Source organism: Montipora foliosa, chromosome 12 (genome assembly GCF_036669935.1).
Source record: "Montipora foliosa isolate CH-2021 chromosome 12, ASM3666993v2, whole genome shotgun sequence".
In the NCBI taxonomy this organism is placed as follows: domain Eukaryota; kingdom Metazoa; phylum Cnidaria; class Anthozoa; order Scleractinia; family Acroporidae; genus Montipora; species Montipora foliosa.
Window position 1 is genome coordinate 42,234,679 of NC_090880.1, and position 16,316 is coordinate 42,250,994.

At 39.5% G+C, this 16,316-nt stretch overlaps 3 protein-coding genes across 3 annotated transcripts in view; all 3 read right to left on the minus strand.

Moving 5' to 3' along the window:
- LOC137979436 (lysosome membrane protein 2-A-like) overlaps positions 1–3,584 on the minus strand; it is a 59,605-nt gene extending 56,021 nt beyond the window's left edge. The window contains exon 1 of the mRNA XM_068826692.1: positions 3,040–3,584. The gene's annotated coding sequence lies outside the window, so the exon portion shown is untranslated. The remainder of the gene's footprint in view (positions 1–3,039) is intronic.
- A 1,469-nt stretch (positions 3,585–5,053) lies between these two features.
- Positions 5,054–11,106, minus strand: LOC137979426 (uncharacterized). The gene is made up of 2 exons (XM_068826683.1): positions 10,975–11,106; positions 5,054–8,110 (listed from the first exon to the last, which is right to left on the minus strand). The coding sequence occupies exon 2, from the start codon at positions 8,108–8,110 to the stop codon at positions 7,148–7,150; it is 963 nt and encodes a 320-aa protein (XP_068682784.1). The 5' UTR covers positions 10,975–11,106; the 3' UTR covers positions 5,054–7,147.
- Positions 11,107–13,699: 2,593 nt separating this feature from the next.
- On the minus strand, positions 13,700–14,302 carry LOC137981197 (uncharacterized). The gene has a single exon (XM_068828527.1). The coding sequence runs from the start codon at positions 14,300–14,302 to the stop codon at positions 13,700–13,702; it is 603 nt and encodes a 200-aa protein (XP_068684628.1).
- Positions 14,303–16,316: the final 2,014 nt, after the last annotated feature.

Consider the following 16,316-nt stretch of genomic DNA (forward strand, 5'->3'; position numbering starts at 1 on the left):
CCACGTCACCAGCCAAATCAGTTCCAGATTTGCAGAGTGGTTAAAGAGCTTTATGTGCGTTTTTTGGAAACTGGCACGCTTTGCGCTGATGCTTGTCTCAAATGCCCGGATGGCGTAGAGAATGAGGCCAATATAACTTGCCAGGCGAAAAACAAAACGTAAGTAATGCAGCCAATTGTTTTTAACGAGCCTGATGCGCGTGTAGCAAAACGATTCAGCACAGATGACAAACGGTATTGAACATAGTTTATGAATCCTTCCATCCTTTCAACAGTGATGTACGATAGCCGGGTGGCCTCTGAAATCTGAAAAGCCATCTAAGAGGGAAAACAATAAAAGAGAGTAAAATCCTCTGAAAAGAACAACAAGAACAAGAACTCAATTAGTTAAACTGAAGATGAAATTGGCAATGTCACGCAGGCTATTCTTGCCACTTAGCGCAAGAATCGTTAACTTTGAATAATCAAGATTAGATCTATATCAAACCAAACACGTGTACGTGAGCACTATGTTGGCCCATTGAAAAGACTGAAGTGGTGCTTTGTTAAGGTTGTCGTGAAAGGTCTAAATGACGCAAAGACGGAAGAAATAATAATAATAATAATAATAATAATAATAATAATAATAATAATAATAATAATAATAATAATAATAATAATAATAATAATAATAATAATAATAATAATAATGACAATGATGATTTTGTCAACCTACCATGCATGGTCCCAGATGATTTTGTATCAACTGCTCGGAGAACAACGACCTATTTTGTAGAATTAAATGCTACCAGCGTTAAGTGAAGTTTCCTTATCAAATCTGGCGAAAGGCCATTTCCGCTATCGAAGACCAAACATTTTATTGGTCATTTTTTTTTTTTTTTTTTTTGACAGCCGATCACAGCATCATTACTCTCGCATTCAGGCGTGACATGTCAAGTGACGGGTTTTCCGAATGCAGGGGCCTTCCCTTCTTGTCTCGCTCCATTTTTCCCGCGGTCAAAACATTAAAAATCTTCCACTTCGCTCCAGGGAAACGCTTGCTACCCAGGCTACGTCACGGCTAATTCCGAAAAAAATGATATCTTCGGTTCTACTGGGCATAAATCGCTAATTCAAACGATACAACGTTCTCTGTTCAAATACAAGCTTTTCGTCAAACCTTTATCATGCGTTGATCACATTTATTTGATTTCCTTTTGCAAGGCCAATTTTTGTTAGCACCGGCGGGTGAAATGATCGTGAATGTAGCGTCACGACAAGCAAACGTTTCTTCAGATTTACCGGCGAACGAAAACGTTGGCCGTGTAGCACTTAAATTTGAACAGACTTAACTAATTAGAATGTAATGTCTAAATGAGAACACTGTAATGGATAGGCGAAGAGTACATTGTACAAAGTAGGTGAGGAGTATCAGATAACGGCTGAGGGGATGCGATGCAAGTGTGGTTGACATTTCGGAGAAAGCATCAAAGTTCACACATGTACACATTGCGTACCAAATTCTTTTAACTTTGCAGGAAACTTCATCTTGGCTTTCTGATCACTTTCCAGCAATTGATATATTACCCTGCGAGCAGAGTCTCTTTCGATCTTCCTACATAAGTCGGGAAGAGGAAAGTAGACTCTGCTCGCCGCCTCCACATTCTTTGATTTGCCGCTCATCCAAAGAATTGGATGAGTCAGTCCAGTTTCGATTTGTCAAACCTGTTTTTTTAACTTTTGCGCATGATCAATCGCCACGCGTCATCAATATTTTGAAATTTACGACAGCGTGGCAATTTTAACTGTTAGAATTCCCATGAGTTTTTCCTATGTGTGTCGGTTACAGAAACTTGTGTGACAGAAACCTATAAATTTTTCAGTAAAAAAATGAAATGGCATTTTAAGAGTATGGACTATCTTGAGTTTCCAATGAAATGATTCCTTGATTGTTGTGTGTTTGCCAGAGTTGTTGGAAAATATCCCGACTGTTTGTTTTCGTTTTGTGCTTTTGTGGCTACAGGTCACGCATGACTGACACCGAATACATTTAAATTTTTAACGCATGCTCAATGCGAAATGTGGAGGCTGCGAGCAGAGTCTACTTTCCTCTTCCCGAATTATCTAGGAAGATCGAAAGAGACTCTGCTCGCAGGATATTGATATATGAGCAACTGAAGACAAAATAAAGGGTGTTTTTGTTGGTCAGTGTTGAAACTGATTTGAGCCACCTTAAAATACGATTCTCAAACAAACTTTGGCGAAAACGATAGAAGTTATAAATCTGCAAATGTTGTGCTTTTTCCAATTATAGCTCATGAGATTATTGCTCAGCTTAGTCAAATCTTAGCGTTGTTCAATGTGAATGTGTGGAATTTCTAAGGTCTCTTCAGTCTCTTCACTACTTCCCCGAAATATCTAGTAAACCTGTTCAGAAAAATGTTAACTTGCGATCAGAGCTACTTTTCTTTAGAGAGGGCGTGAAAAATGCCGCGCCCAATTTTTCACACCCTCTCTAATTTAAAAGAAAAGTACGCCTGATTGCAGGTCAGAAAAACGTCCAATATCTTAGTGCGCCTCGAAAGTTTGGTTCGAATATTTGAAAATTCTAGCCCACCTTCCTTCCAAACAGATATTTTACCGAGATTACTTGGTAATTGGTTTCACGTCCTATATATTAACGTTATTATGACTTGAATATGCGTCACGGTGTTGACTATGAGTGTTTTCTTTGTCTTGATTCAATGGAATAGAATTCGTTGACGATGATCGCTAAAGCAACACACGGATAATTCCTTGATTCCAAGCATAATGATACCTACTTCAAAATTAATCTCTAGTGATCGCTAGCAAAACATTTATGATTTCTCTACGGAATTCTTTAAACTGCTTTCATTGTAAACGATCACATTTTACAGATGTGACTTAGTGACGTCTTTGATCTCAGTTACGTTGATTAGAATTGGAAAATGTCTTGAGAGTCTATTTGACTAGTCGGTGAGTATTCTTTCTTGCAGTAAAAGGTTTCACGGCTACTGAAGAAAAAGGGGCATAAACATACCTTTAACCAAATCAGCAGTGTCACTCGGTCGGGAAATGCGAATTAATCTCACAGAAACAACGAAAAAAACGTTTAGAGTCGAAGTATCCTGTGATCTCAACCTAAGCGTCTTAAGCTTTTGCTTTCGATCGCTTTCGTTTGTACCACTTTGCATGAAAAAACAAAAGAATGAAAAACAAGTCTTTCCGCTTCTCAGGGAGTTATTACCTGAGGCAAAACATGGAGACTTGAAAACGTTCTCAAGATTAAAATATGGTAGGGCTCGTTTCCCCTTAACAGGCTTTTCTCGTGCACTGGATATTTGACCTCAACTTCAGCAAATACATTTTTGCTAAAACTCGAATTTTCTGATGTTGGATGGATTAGATGGGTCGCGTACAAATAGAAAACTTCGGATTAAACGATCCAGAAACTCGCTGACTTTTATTGCCCCATCAAGTTCAAGCAACATCGTACATGAAGCCAGGTACAGAGTTCCACAGGAAGCCTAGAACGCAGCTCTACACTGAAAACCTCATGCAAAAGATAGATTACTACGAAACGTCTGCTTTAACTTGAAACCGAAATTTTAACATTTAGACTCTAGACTTTTAGTTGCACTCCACTTCAATCTTTAAGTAGGCTTTGATAGATTGTGTTCGCAACTTTTAGCAACTTTTGGAGTTTTGAGCAACTTTTTCCTTTCGAGCAACCTTAAGCAACTTTTAGCTTCTGGAGCAACTTTTACCTGTTTTCATTTTATTTATTTATTTATTTATTTATTTACTTGTTCATTTATTCAAGGGTTAGTGAACGGCACATAGAAAGACTGCTTGTAGTTGTATACTTATCGTTTATTTCCGACTGGCATAGGGCAGCATATATAGCAAGCACGTTTAGCCAACACCTTACCATGAATAATAACTTAAGTATGCTGAGATACGCTGACTACGGGGCGTTACATGAAACGCCTAAATACATCTATTATTTCGTGTTGTTATATTTTGGGCGTCATGATCATACGATTAGCGCTCATCGATTTGTAGTTGCCATTTGGTTTATATTACACGCATCGCAGAAATGCAACGACCCCGCCCTGAAAATGGGCCTGGAACCTAGGCGGGAAAAAAATAGAGTCCTTTATTGCGTGCAGGTGCATTCTTGGAATGAGCCAATCATATTACATTAGATACCAGGGTGGATATGCAAATAAAGGAATCGCAAAATTTGGAAACATGGAAACCCCGACAGAAAATCGTATATGAAAATTACTGTTTGATTTTCGGTGTCAGGAAAATTACATCAAAATCGAGAGAAGTAATAAACAATAAACAAGAGTTCCAGCATGCAGGAGATCGTTGATCATGCAGGATCATTCAGATCCACGACCTACAGGACATCTCTAAGTTTCATAGTTCCACTGTAACACACAGTGAGCCTCATCAACAGCCGTGCATTCGATATGTTTTGCAATTTGAGTAGCTGCTACGGTGACGACAACGCCACAACATAATAATTTCATTAGTTAAAAGAGGAAAAAAATCGTGCTGAACGCATTCCAGCACAATATGGTTTTTGGTCTTTTTGCAGTACTCTGCCTAACCTTGACGACGCCAAATTACCAAACTTGGGGTTTTGACGACCACTTTTACATTCTTGTGTATTTATGCTAATTTGAAACCTACTGCCCTCCTTTTGAAAAAAAAAATCTTTTGAAATTTTCTGGTCGTAGCGAGTTTAGGAAGGCTTATTAGCATTAAGCCACTTATTCGGTCGCCATTATGAAAGAGGTCTATATACGAGGGACTTAGAGATCTACGTAGGCGGCGTCGACGAAACGTCAACTCAAAATATAGGTTTGCACTGTTTGCAATTCTTTTAAGATCATTGAATCTCGTTCACGTCGTTCAATGTGGCCGAAATACCCTAAAAATCAGAGTAAAAATAGATAATGAAAGGTTCCAGTTGTGGTCTATGACTAGCGGGATTCTAACAAAAAATTGGAATGACGAATGCTTCAGCTGTCACAGTGATTCTCCTCTGGGATTTAGTTTAATTACGTGTGGTAATATAACCAGACATAAATGGTGACAGGAACATTAAGGCCATGGGATACATTTTTGTGCACTAAACGTCAAAATGTTCGAAGTACTAGTACTAGTACTATTGAAAGAAATCATCTCCTCATTTCATTTATGGAGGTTTACAATTACCATCTAATTTACAAGAGTGACATAGTGCGCTGAACTGTAATAAAAATATATACAAAATAAACCTGACAGTATTGACGGTTTCCATATGACGTCACGGCGGCCATGTTGGTATAAAGAACAATGCATTAAAATGTCATTAGGAAATTTGACTCTCTTATTATTACTCAAAACCTGTTGGACCATTTCCATTGTTTTGTACACCAAAATAGTCGTCTCATCATGTGGATACAAACCAAGAATGACATGATCAATATTTCAGTTACAAAATACTACGTCAATCTGTCGATCAATATTCACTGATTCTAGTATATATGAATTTACAATTTGTGTGGTCAACACAACTGAAGGAGCCAAAATGAAAAAGACAGGTTAAGTTGACAAGTCGATACAAAAGTACAGCACCACACAATTAGGGGTACATTACAAATAACCATTAGATATTAAAGATCAATTAAAGTGAATAAAAATGGCCTGGGGCCCGTTTCTCGAAGGTCCCGAAAACCTTTTCTGGCGTAAAAAGCCATTCGTGAACCTGCCAACCACTTGTTCAGGAAAGAAAGCCGATCTTTTAACATGTTTTCAAGATAACAAAAAGCAAACTGACTGCTAAGTTTGACGACTCAAATCCTCTCCGTTGTTGAGATTCAGAGGGAATTGTGACACCCGAAAACGGCGAGTAAAGTTTCGGGACTTTTGAGAAGCAGGCCCCTGGAGTGAATAATTAATGATGTGGGTTCATTCATACAGCTGATATAGCGCATTTTCAATGTCAATATACTCAAGTGCGCCTTACAAGGATAACTGGCGGAAGCAACAAAATAACATGATATTAAAAAATACTCTAATTAACAGAGATATAAGATTCGACTATTTACAAAACGTGGTGGATGCAAATGCGGCACTACCGAAGACAATAGGGAGCTTAAGCAACGACAACGGCAACGGCAACGAGAACGTCATCTCAAAACATAAATTTACGTTATTTTAATCGCTTCGTGACTATTTCAACGTTTTTAATATGGCAAGGGTGTGGTAATTCCTCAAAGATGACACCAGTCGGAACGGCATTCCATTTTAGAAGAGAAAATGAAAATTTATCCTCAAGTGCTGACGTTCTTCATAAAACCAAAAACTTGGCTATTTCACGTTGTTGTTTTGCTGACGACGGCAACGAATGGACAAAAGTGAAAAACGCACGTGCAGGGCGTGCGAAGCTATTGTTTTTAACCACTAAATATGCAAATTCGTGACGTTCTCGTTGCCGTCGTCGTTGTCATTGCTTAAGCTCCCTAATTTGTCAGGACGGGAACTCAACCCGCCCATGCAGGGACAACAAGGACAAACTAGCGCCAGAACGGGTCAGGACTGTGTTGAGCCCGGGATCTGCGGACATAAAGGCCAGCGCACTGGCCTCTCGGACACGCTGCCTTTTCCTCTTATAATCCTTCAGTTCCAGTCAGGTACGAGAAAATTGAATTCCTCCCGTCCAAAGTGCGACCATGAACAAAGTTATTTGGACTTTTTAACCACTTTTTCATGAAGCAAATCGCATTAACATGGCTCCCCCTCCACCCAAAGCAACGTTGAGGCACGTATAAATCATTTGCTCTTGAGTCCTGAACAACATTCTGTTGGGAGGGTGCTGTGAAGTAGGAAGGGGGGGGCATTGTCAGTCTTCTTTTCAACGGTATAGTCCAAGAGTGAGTTCGTGCTAAGTGCCAGTTCAATATTTTTACAAAAGCCTCCAAAATAAGGCGAAGAGAACTTTAACTACATCAACGCTAACGAAAACGTTAGTGACTAAAGAAACCCTTGCGAAATCGTTTCTGTTTCACTTGAGACTATTTTAACCTATTCTCTTTGTACTGCACTGAAATTAAAGCGTTTTGAAAACGATGGAAACCGTTGGAAACCGGCTAAACTGTAGTTAATGAAACGGTGTCACAACGACGACGACGACGACGACGACGAGAATTCTTAAAATACTCGTGGTGACAGAGTACGTTTCTATTATCGACAAACAGTTTTTCCCAATGGAAAATATAAATTCTGTAACAGAATATGACCACGGCAAATCGACGAATTGCACCAAGAATTGCGAATTGCGAGTCAATTTCAGTCTCTTCATCTATTCCATACACATTGAGGGCAAACTGTATCGAGCCAATAACAAACTGAATAAAATAATTTACAAGCAAGAGAAACATGTTAACTTTGATGAATTTGAATACTCTAAAGGTGACATTTTGTCGCGAATGATTCACCTGAGTGAAGTTTAAGAAGGCAAGGAGAATGACTTGGACGGGTCGCTCAACCATAAAAGCCACAATCAACGCTATTTCCATTCCAGTGTGATTCTTGATCGCAAGTATTACGAAATATCCCGACATGGTCACTGCAGTTAATGCCACAAGACTCCAAAAGGACGGCAAGCGAACAAGTTTCCTCAGTATCACAGCATAACCAAGAAACGAGGGAACTTTGGACAAAGCTATTATCACTAAGCCAGTGTTAAAAAGCGACGTTAGTAGCCAAACCAGTTGTAGGTATGCAGAGTAACGAAAGAGCTCGATGTGCGTTTGTTGGAAACTAGCATGCTTTGCACTGATGCTCGCCTCAAATGCCCGGATGGTGTAGAGAATGAGGCCAATAATTTGCCAGGCAAAAAACGTAACGTAAGCAATGCATGCGCAGCCAAGTGTTTTTAACGAGGCCCATGTGCGTATTGCAAAACGATTCAGCACAGATGCCCAAGTGCGTATCCGCGCAAAAAGATTCAGCACAGATGACAAACGATCTTGAACATACTTTCTGAATCCTTCCTTCTTTTCAAAGAAGGTGTACGGTTGCCGGGTGGCCTCTGGAATCTGAAAAGCCATCTAAGAGGGAAAAGAATAAAAGAGAATAAAATCCTCTTAAAAGGCTACAGAATTAAATTTAAAGAGCCCAACAAGTCAAACAACTTAATTAGTTGCACTGAATATGAAATTGGCAATGCCACGCAGGCTATTCTTGTCACTTAGCGTAAGAATCGTTGACTTTGAATAATCAAGATTGGATCTATATCAAACCAAACACGTGTACGTTGGCACTATATCGGACCATTGAAAAGACTGAAGTGGTGCTTTGTTAAGGTTGTCGTAAAAGATTTAAATGACGCAAAGACTGAAGCAATAACAATAATAATAATAATAATAATAATAATAATAATAATAATAATAATATTTAGAATGATAATGATGATGATGATGATGATCATGATAATGATAATAGTAGGTAGGTTCGACAAAGGACTATGAAGACCTAATTTCGAGTTAATTCTTCTATTTCTGCGTGGGTGTCCTGTGCACAGTACTACCGGCATACTGGGGCTGCTCTCCTTCGCAGCCGTTATTAAGGAGGGAAGATGGAGGGGGGGTTTCAGGCAACACTCACCCCACCAACGGCTGCTTCAAGCTGAACAACATTCCTTCTCCTTTGTTTGGACTGCGCTTTATTTTCGCGCTTAACTTCAGACATTCCATGTGAAACTCAGAATACATTAATAGAAAATTGCTCAAGGGGCCTTACTTATTCGTTTGTAGCCTCTGAAAATGACAAGATGGAGATTTTTGGAAGACGTTTTGTAGATTTGCTGAAATTATTCGATCTGCGCTCGGTGTGGATGTGCGTATCAACCGCTCGGAGAACAACGACCTGTTTTGCAGAATTAAATGCTACCAGCGTTAAGTGAGGTTTCCTTATCAAATCTAGCGAAAAGTCATTTCCTCTATGGAAGACCAAACATTTTATTGGTCAATTGTTTTGACAGCCGATCACAGCATCATTACCCTGACATTCAGGCATGACATGTCAAGTTACGGGTTTTCAGAATGCAGGGTCCTGCCCTTCTTGTCTCGCCCCGTTTTTCCCGCGGCCAAAGCATTAAAAATCTTCCACTTCGCCCCAGGGAGAAGCTTGCTACTCAGGCTACGTCACGGCAAATTCCGAAAAAATCATATCTCCGGTTCTACTGGGCATAATTCGCTAATTCAAACGATAGAATGCTTTCTGCTCAAATACAGGCTTTTCGTCAAATCTTTATCATGCGTTGATCACATTCATTTGATTTCTTTTTGCAAGGCAAAGTTCTTTTTTTTCACCACCGGCGGGTGAAATGATCGTGAATGTAGCGTCACGAAAAGCAAACGTTTCTTCAAATTTACCGGCGAACGAAAACTGCGAAAAATTTATTGGACCAAAACAAATGGTAACTTTGAGAAGCTCAAAACTTTGAGTGCCCTAAAATAAGGAAACTATCAATTTGTTTCTTATGAACCTTATCATTAAAATAAAGAGGTTTGGGCGATACTAGACACTTCACGCTACAGTGAAGAAAGAAACAAAGGATGATCGACGTACCATTCCGTGCAAGTTAACCACAAAATTTTAATTCGATTGAAATTCTCACAGTAGTCAACAGTAATCTTTCCACAACTGATAAAACAATAGCCCGGACTACAGTAGCTGATACATACTAGCTTGCATGACAGGCGCTTTCTGAGCCAAACGGGGCGAACGCGATATTTCGCGCGGAGCGCGACACGAGCGCGAAGCGCCAGTCATGCAGGCTACATACATACCAATGACACATACGAGTACACGTCAGTGTGCGTGTACGCACGGTGTATTATTTTAGTTCGCTTATCTTTCAGCTGCACTGTATACATTTCTGACTTGCACAATCATTTCAGTCCTACTGATAACGTTTATTCCCACGTCGAACGCACTACCTAATTTACGATTACTCCTAGCAATAATTACAATAATATTGAAGCTGCATGAATAATATAGCGTTAACTTACGAACAGGTACACCCAACGACCGGATGCCTTAAAATTTGTCAGAATTCCCTAAAATGGATTCAGTGACTTTGTAGCTGCCCTACAAAATATTTATCTGTTATGGCTCCTGGTTCGGATGTTTTAGGGGGACTTCATATCTGTAAAATTTTTTCCTCATTCGAACTGCAGTGCTAGCAATCCTAACGGATCTGATAGTACTGATAGTAACATTACGAGTAGTCCTTTCCCCACGTTTCCCCCCCCCCCCCGCCCGAAATTTTTAGGGGACGTTTGCTTTAAAATATGATTCTCAAACAAACTTGGGTGAAAATGATAGAAGTTGTAAGTCTTCAAATTTTATGTTATTTCCAATATCACATAAGACTCTTTCTCGGGTCACTAAAATCTTAGCATTCTTCAATGTGGTTTTGACATTTCTTAGCACCTTTCAGACTCTCCAGAAATCTCTAGGTTGAAATTTGTGTAGAAAAATGTCTAAAATCTTAGTGCTTCTCGAAAGTCTAAGTTCGAATATTCGAAAATTCTAGCCTGCTTTCCTTCCGAACAGCTATTTTACCCGGCCGAAATCACTTAGTAGTAGGTTGTAATTTCGACTTGACTATGCGTGTTGACCACGCGTGTTTTCTTCGTCTTGCTTCAATGGAATAGAATCGCAGCAGCAAAACACGAATAATCTCTCAAGCGAGTTAAACTTCCTACTTCAAAGATTAATCTTTAAACTGCTTTCATGGCAAATGATCACAGTGCACAGTTGTTAGTGAGTGACGTCCTTCGATCTCTGTTACGGGTTGATTACAATCAGAGAGACTGATTTTAGAGGCATTCTGACTTGCTGGCAAGTTTCGCTTTTCACAATGAACGGTTTCACGGTCACTGAAGAAAAAGCAGCATAAACATACCTGTAGCCAAATCAGGAATGGCACTCGGTCAGGGGAAATGTGAATTAATCTCCAAACAACAACGGAAAAAAACGTTTCCAGTCGAAGTATCCTCCGGTCTGAAAAACAGCAACTGATTAATACGGACCTTGATCCAACTGATTGAATTTGCTTTGTCATCGTAAAGATTAAACGCGTTGCCCCTACTATACGCTTTCGGTTTCGTTAGTGCAACTTAGCATGAAAACGGGAAAAGCCGGAGTTATTAAAAGAAATTTAATCATATACCAGACATACCTAGAGGCTGTACCCATGCAGGATGAGAGTCAGTTTACTACTCAGCTTGAATTAAAGAACGAGTTTAAGATCATTTTCAGGCTCGAATCGCTAAAAGAATAGAAACGCTCAGCCTCTGCACCAAAATTAGACGTTCTCGTAAAATCAGTCAGAGTGTATATGTATTGCACAGTTCTTCCTTGTAAAATATGTCTCAGCTGCTAATCTGTTAAGGTCAACTCGGCGTGCAAACTGCTCGGCAGCATATCTAATCTCATGAGATTTGTAATAATCTATAAAACGATGGCAATCGTCTTAGAAGTGTTCTTTCTAAATCATCTTGGGTGTGAAATATACCAATCAACTGAAAACATCAATAATAAAAGCTAATGTACGCAAATTGCAGATTGTTTTATTTCAGTATTTAGGCACAATTCGCTAATTCAAACATGTACAGTTTTGTTCTGTCTTTGGGGACAACAAGATCTGTCTTCAAATGCTATATATATATTTTTGTTTTTAGTGCACGTGTAGCTTGAAGTTTTTTGTCTTCTGTCATTGTTCGATAACGTCCAAAGAAAAAAACATTTTTATAAAATTCAAAAGCCGGGAGGGACGCTAGAAAGATCCCTACCCCTAGATAGGAAGCTAAGGCTGGTATACAACGGAACGGTGTGCGATTGGATGATGGTCCGTAAAGGAACAACGCAAGGCAATGTGAGTGGTTCTCATCTTTTCAAAAAATTTTTTGAAGGATCTGGAAACCGACGGTAAACTAGACGATGTATCGATGGTTAAGTACGCGGACGATTCCACCATACTGGTTACCTTCAACGAAAGTTTGAACAACTCTGAGAGAGCGCTTACACAGTTTATGGGTTAGACCAATATTAATAGAGTGAAATGTAATAAATTAAATGTAAGGAACTAGTTATTAGAAAAAAACTTTAATAATTAACTATACCCGGAAATGTTTAACATCAAGCAATATGATCGCGTAACTTTAAAAGGTGTCAGTTTGCAATCCTACTGTAAATTTTCCGAACATGTTAAGGCCAAATTATGCGAGGCTAACAAATGCCTGCTTGTAATAAGGTGATTAAGAAATATGCTGACCTTACTTTCAGACAATTGTGCTCTCTAAATTGACCTATGGACTCTCGATTTATGGTGCTTGCAAGGCTGACCTTATTGTTATGGAATGCTTTCTAAAGAGATGACATAAAAGACTCTACATCTCAGACAAATTAGGTATTTATGATCTTAGGAGAACAATCTGACGGAAAGCTCTAGGATAAAATTAGAGAGGACGAACACCATCCGTTATATTCTATCTTACTGATTGTAAAGGCTTCCAAGAAAGGCATTTCAGTTAGCTGTAGTTGAAACTGAGCGTTTCAAAAGCTGTTTTGTAAACAAGCTATGTTTCATTTATAATTTATATAAGAATATAATACTATACTCTAACTGTAATTTTTAAATTACTTTATTTTTATGACTTTTGTAACTTTCAATGTGTATTTTATCGACTGAATAAAGATTATCATTATTATTATTGTTATTATTATTATTATTATTATTATTATTATTATTATTATTATTATTATTATTATTATTATTATTATTATTACTATTATTATTATTATTCGATTTATTGTGTCTCAGCAACTCCCCGTTCCTTAGAGACACAACACAATCCGCCACAGGTGAGCAGTTCCAAGGATGGCCGATAAATAAATTGTACACTTCCAAGGAAGTCAAGTACATCAGGCTTGCCAAACCAGGGGTGCTTACCATTTACAAAAACCATCCGGTTGGAAATTTCAGGCATAAACATTAAACACTTAAATGCGACATTGCGGGAGAGGGAATCGCAAAAAAGTCTATCCACGTCAGCTAGAGAGACTTAAAAGAGCAGAAAAATAGCATCACCACAAATCAAAGCCCAAATTTTCTGAAGCTTCCCAAACGGAATGGCGCGAACCATTTGATCTTCCAACTGGAATTTCCGGTTTTCCCGTGTAAATGGTAAGTACCCCAGGTCTTTACACCTTTTGACATGCTTCTAAGAGCACCAATCACGATAGGTATTGTTGTTATTATGTCTTCAGTTCTGGTGATGTTCTGGTCCGCTGGCAAAGCTATGTTAATAATTGGCTATTTCTGTGTGTCTTTATGCACTAGAGTAATATCTGGCCCATTATGTTTCAGCACTTTGTCTGTGTAGATAGTCATGTCCCAGGTAATCCTCACTTCTCCATTTTCTGTGGTTGGAAAGGGATGATGGTCATACCACTTGTCATTACACTCTATCCCATGTTTCCTGCACATTTCCCAGTGTACCCGCGGGGCCACCTTGTCGTGGCGCTTCCTATGCTCTCTCTGGGCAAGCTTCTTGCATCCACTGACAATGTGTCTTACTGTTTCAGCGGCATCTCCACACAATCTACATAGTGGTGTCTCTGAGGTCTTATCTATGCTGTACTTGATCGAGTTTGTTCGTAAAGCTTGTTCCTGAGCAGCAAGAATCAAACCTTCTCTCTCCTTTTTTTAAGAATCTATAACTGAGCCTTCTCCAAGACTCCTCTCCAGCTTCATCTGATATTTGTTGGACAAACGCACCATGTAGGGCTTTCTCCTTCCAGTTTTTAACTTTCTTGTCTTTCCTCCTCCTCTCATAGTCCTGCAGACTCTCTTCTTCAACAGTCACTTTCTCCTTCAACGCAGCTCGAAGCATCCACTTTGTGCTCTTTCTTAGGTAGCCATGAAGGGATTTGCTCTCCCTTCTTACACACTCCTCGGTGCCGATCAGTCCTCTTCCCCCTTCCTCTCTCGGCAGGTACAGCCTCGCAACATTACTTCTAATGAGCAGACAGCCATTCATTGCCAATATCTTCCTAGTTCTTCCATCCATGTTGGCTACCTCCTCCATTTTCCAGTCCATCACCGCACTGTAGCGTACTACACCTACAGCCCAGGCATTGATGCCATCGATCAAATTTCCTCCATGGAGTTTTGATCTGCACAACTTCTTAACTCTTCTGATATACTCCGATGTAATCTTGCCTTTCATCTTGGTGTTGAGAGCCCTGTCCAACTGTAAGAAGCCAAGGTATTTTTAGCCTTCCCCCTCTATTTCCCCGATATGCTGATCGTCGGGTAGTTCTATTCCGCTACTGCCAACTTGTCTTCCCCTTCTCATTTCCAGGACAGCACTGTGACACTTGTCTAACCCAAACGACATCTTAATGTCTTGCGAGATCCTTACTACTTGAACAAGCGAGTCTTGTTGATCTTTGTTAGTTCCGTACAGCCTCAGATCACCCATGAATTGTAGATGGCTAATGGGCCTCATGTTCTTTGCCAGTTTGTGTCCAGCTCTCACTTTTTCGTAGTGCTAGGGTCAAGGGTAACATGATCACTATAAACAGTAGTGGTGACAAGGAGTTACCTTGAAAAATTCCTTTCCTAATGTTCACCTGCCCGAGAGCCGTTCCTCCTGATGTCAATACTGTCTTCCAGTTCACCATCTAGTTGCTGATTATAGAGATCATATTCTTGGCAGCCCCAACCATCTCCAGGCATTTCAGGATCCATGAATGCGGCACCATATCATATGCCTTCTTATTATTTACAGCTATGACAGAAATGTTCTGCTTGAGGTTCTGGTACAAGCAGCAACAAGCCGCCTCAACATTCCAGAAATCTCCTTAGGTGATCCTTGCTGATCCCAAAAGAACTGCTTTCTGCATTGTACAGGCCTTAAGCCTAACGTGGATATCTGCAAAAAAAATTTCTGCTTGGCTGTGAAGCTCCCCAATGCCCCTATGGCAATTGGGGTGATTACAACTTTCTTCAAGTGCCAGAGGGTTTTGATCTCAATTGCTAAGTCCCAGTATTTGTCGACCTTTCCGTTCTCCTTCAGAGCGATTCTGCAATCACCTGGGCACGCTACGTCAATAATATGACATATCTTGTTGGTCTTCTCAACAACTACAATGTCGGGTTTGTTGAGTGGCATCTTCTTGTCAGTCTGGATAGTGAAATCCCACAGAATCTATACATTCGTGTTTTCCACCATTTGTTCTGGGGAGTGCTCATACCACTTATCTCCACAGTCAACTCCATAGTGTTTGCAAAGGTCCCAATGGATACCTTTGGTCACGTTGTCATGACGGCGATTGTATTCTGTCTAGCTTTGGACAGGCTCTGATGGTATTTTGCTAGGAAATCGAAAACTGCATTTACTTGGTTGACTATTAATATTATTATTATCATTATCATTATCATTATCATTATCATTATCGTTATCATTATCATTATCATTATCATTATCATTATCATTATCATTATCATTATCATTATCATTATCATTATCATTATCATTATCATTATCATTATCATAATTAAAATTATTATTATTGTGGGCGACTGCAAAGAAAGGCTCGGTTTCTTTACGCACTAAAACGATGACGGCTGCGGTGATGACACGTGCACGTGCGACATGCATTCTAGTACATATTTTTGAGGTACCCTAAGTAACAACGATGTCAAATCAACTTCAGGTCTTGACGACAAAGTGAGAATACAAATGTGAATCTTTCGTTCTGTATTGTTACTTTGAAATCACTCGTATCAATTTACTTTTTAAGATGCCTCGCCCACATTGTACAACTTGAACGAGATGGAATCAATAATCGTGAAAGACTTACGATAGTGCAAAGCCAGTAATACGGCCAACATTTGGCGCGCAATTTGTCGCGCAACAATGTTGCGTTGCAAATTAAGATGGTTTGTTACACGTATTACCACCTTCTTGCGCAAGAAATTTTTATCGTGCAAAAAAGAGACGTCGCTTTTACTTTTGTAACATGAAAATTTGTTGCGCAAAAAGGTGGTAATACGCGCAACAAACCATTTCAACTTGCAATGCAACATTGTTGCTCGACAAGTTGCACGAAAAAGATCTAATAGGGCAATGTCAGCGAGAACTTCACCAAACAATAGACTTTAAGGAGTAAATCCATTCAATGGCTTTGCACGTGCGCTTTGAACTTTGGTATATTTCTTTCCCGTTCTCTGTCAAT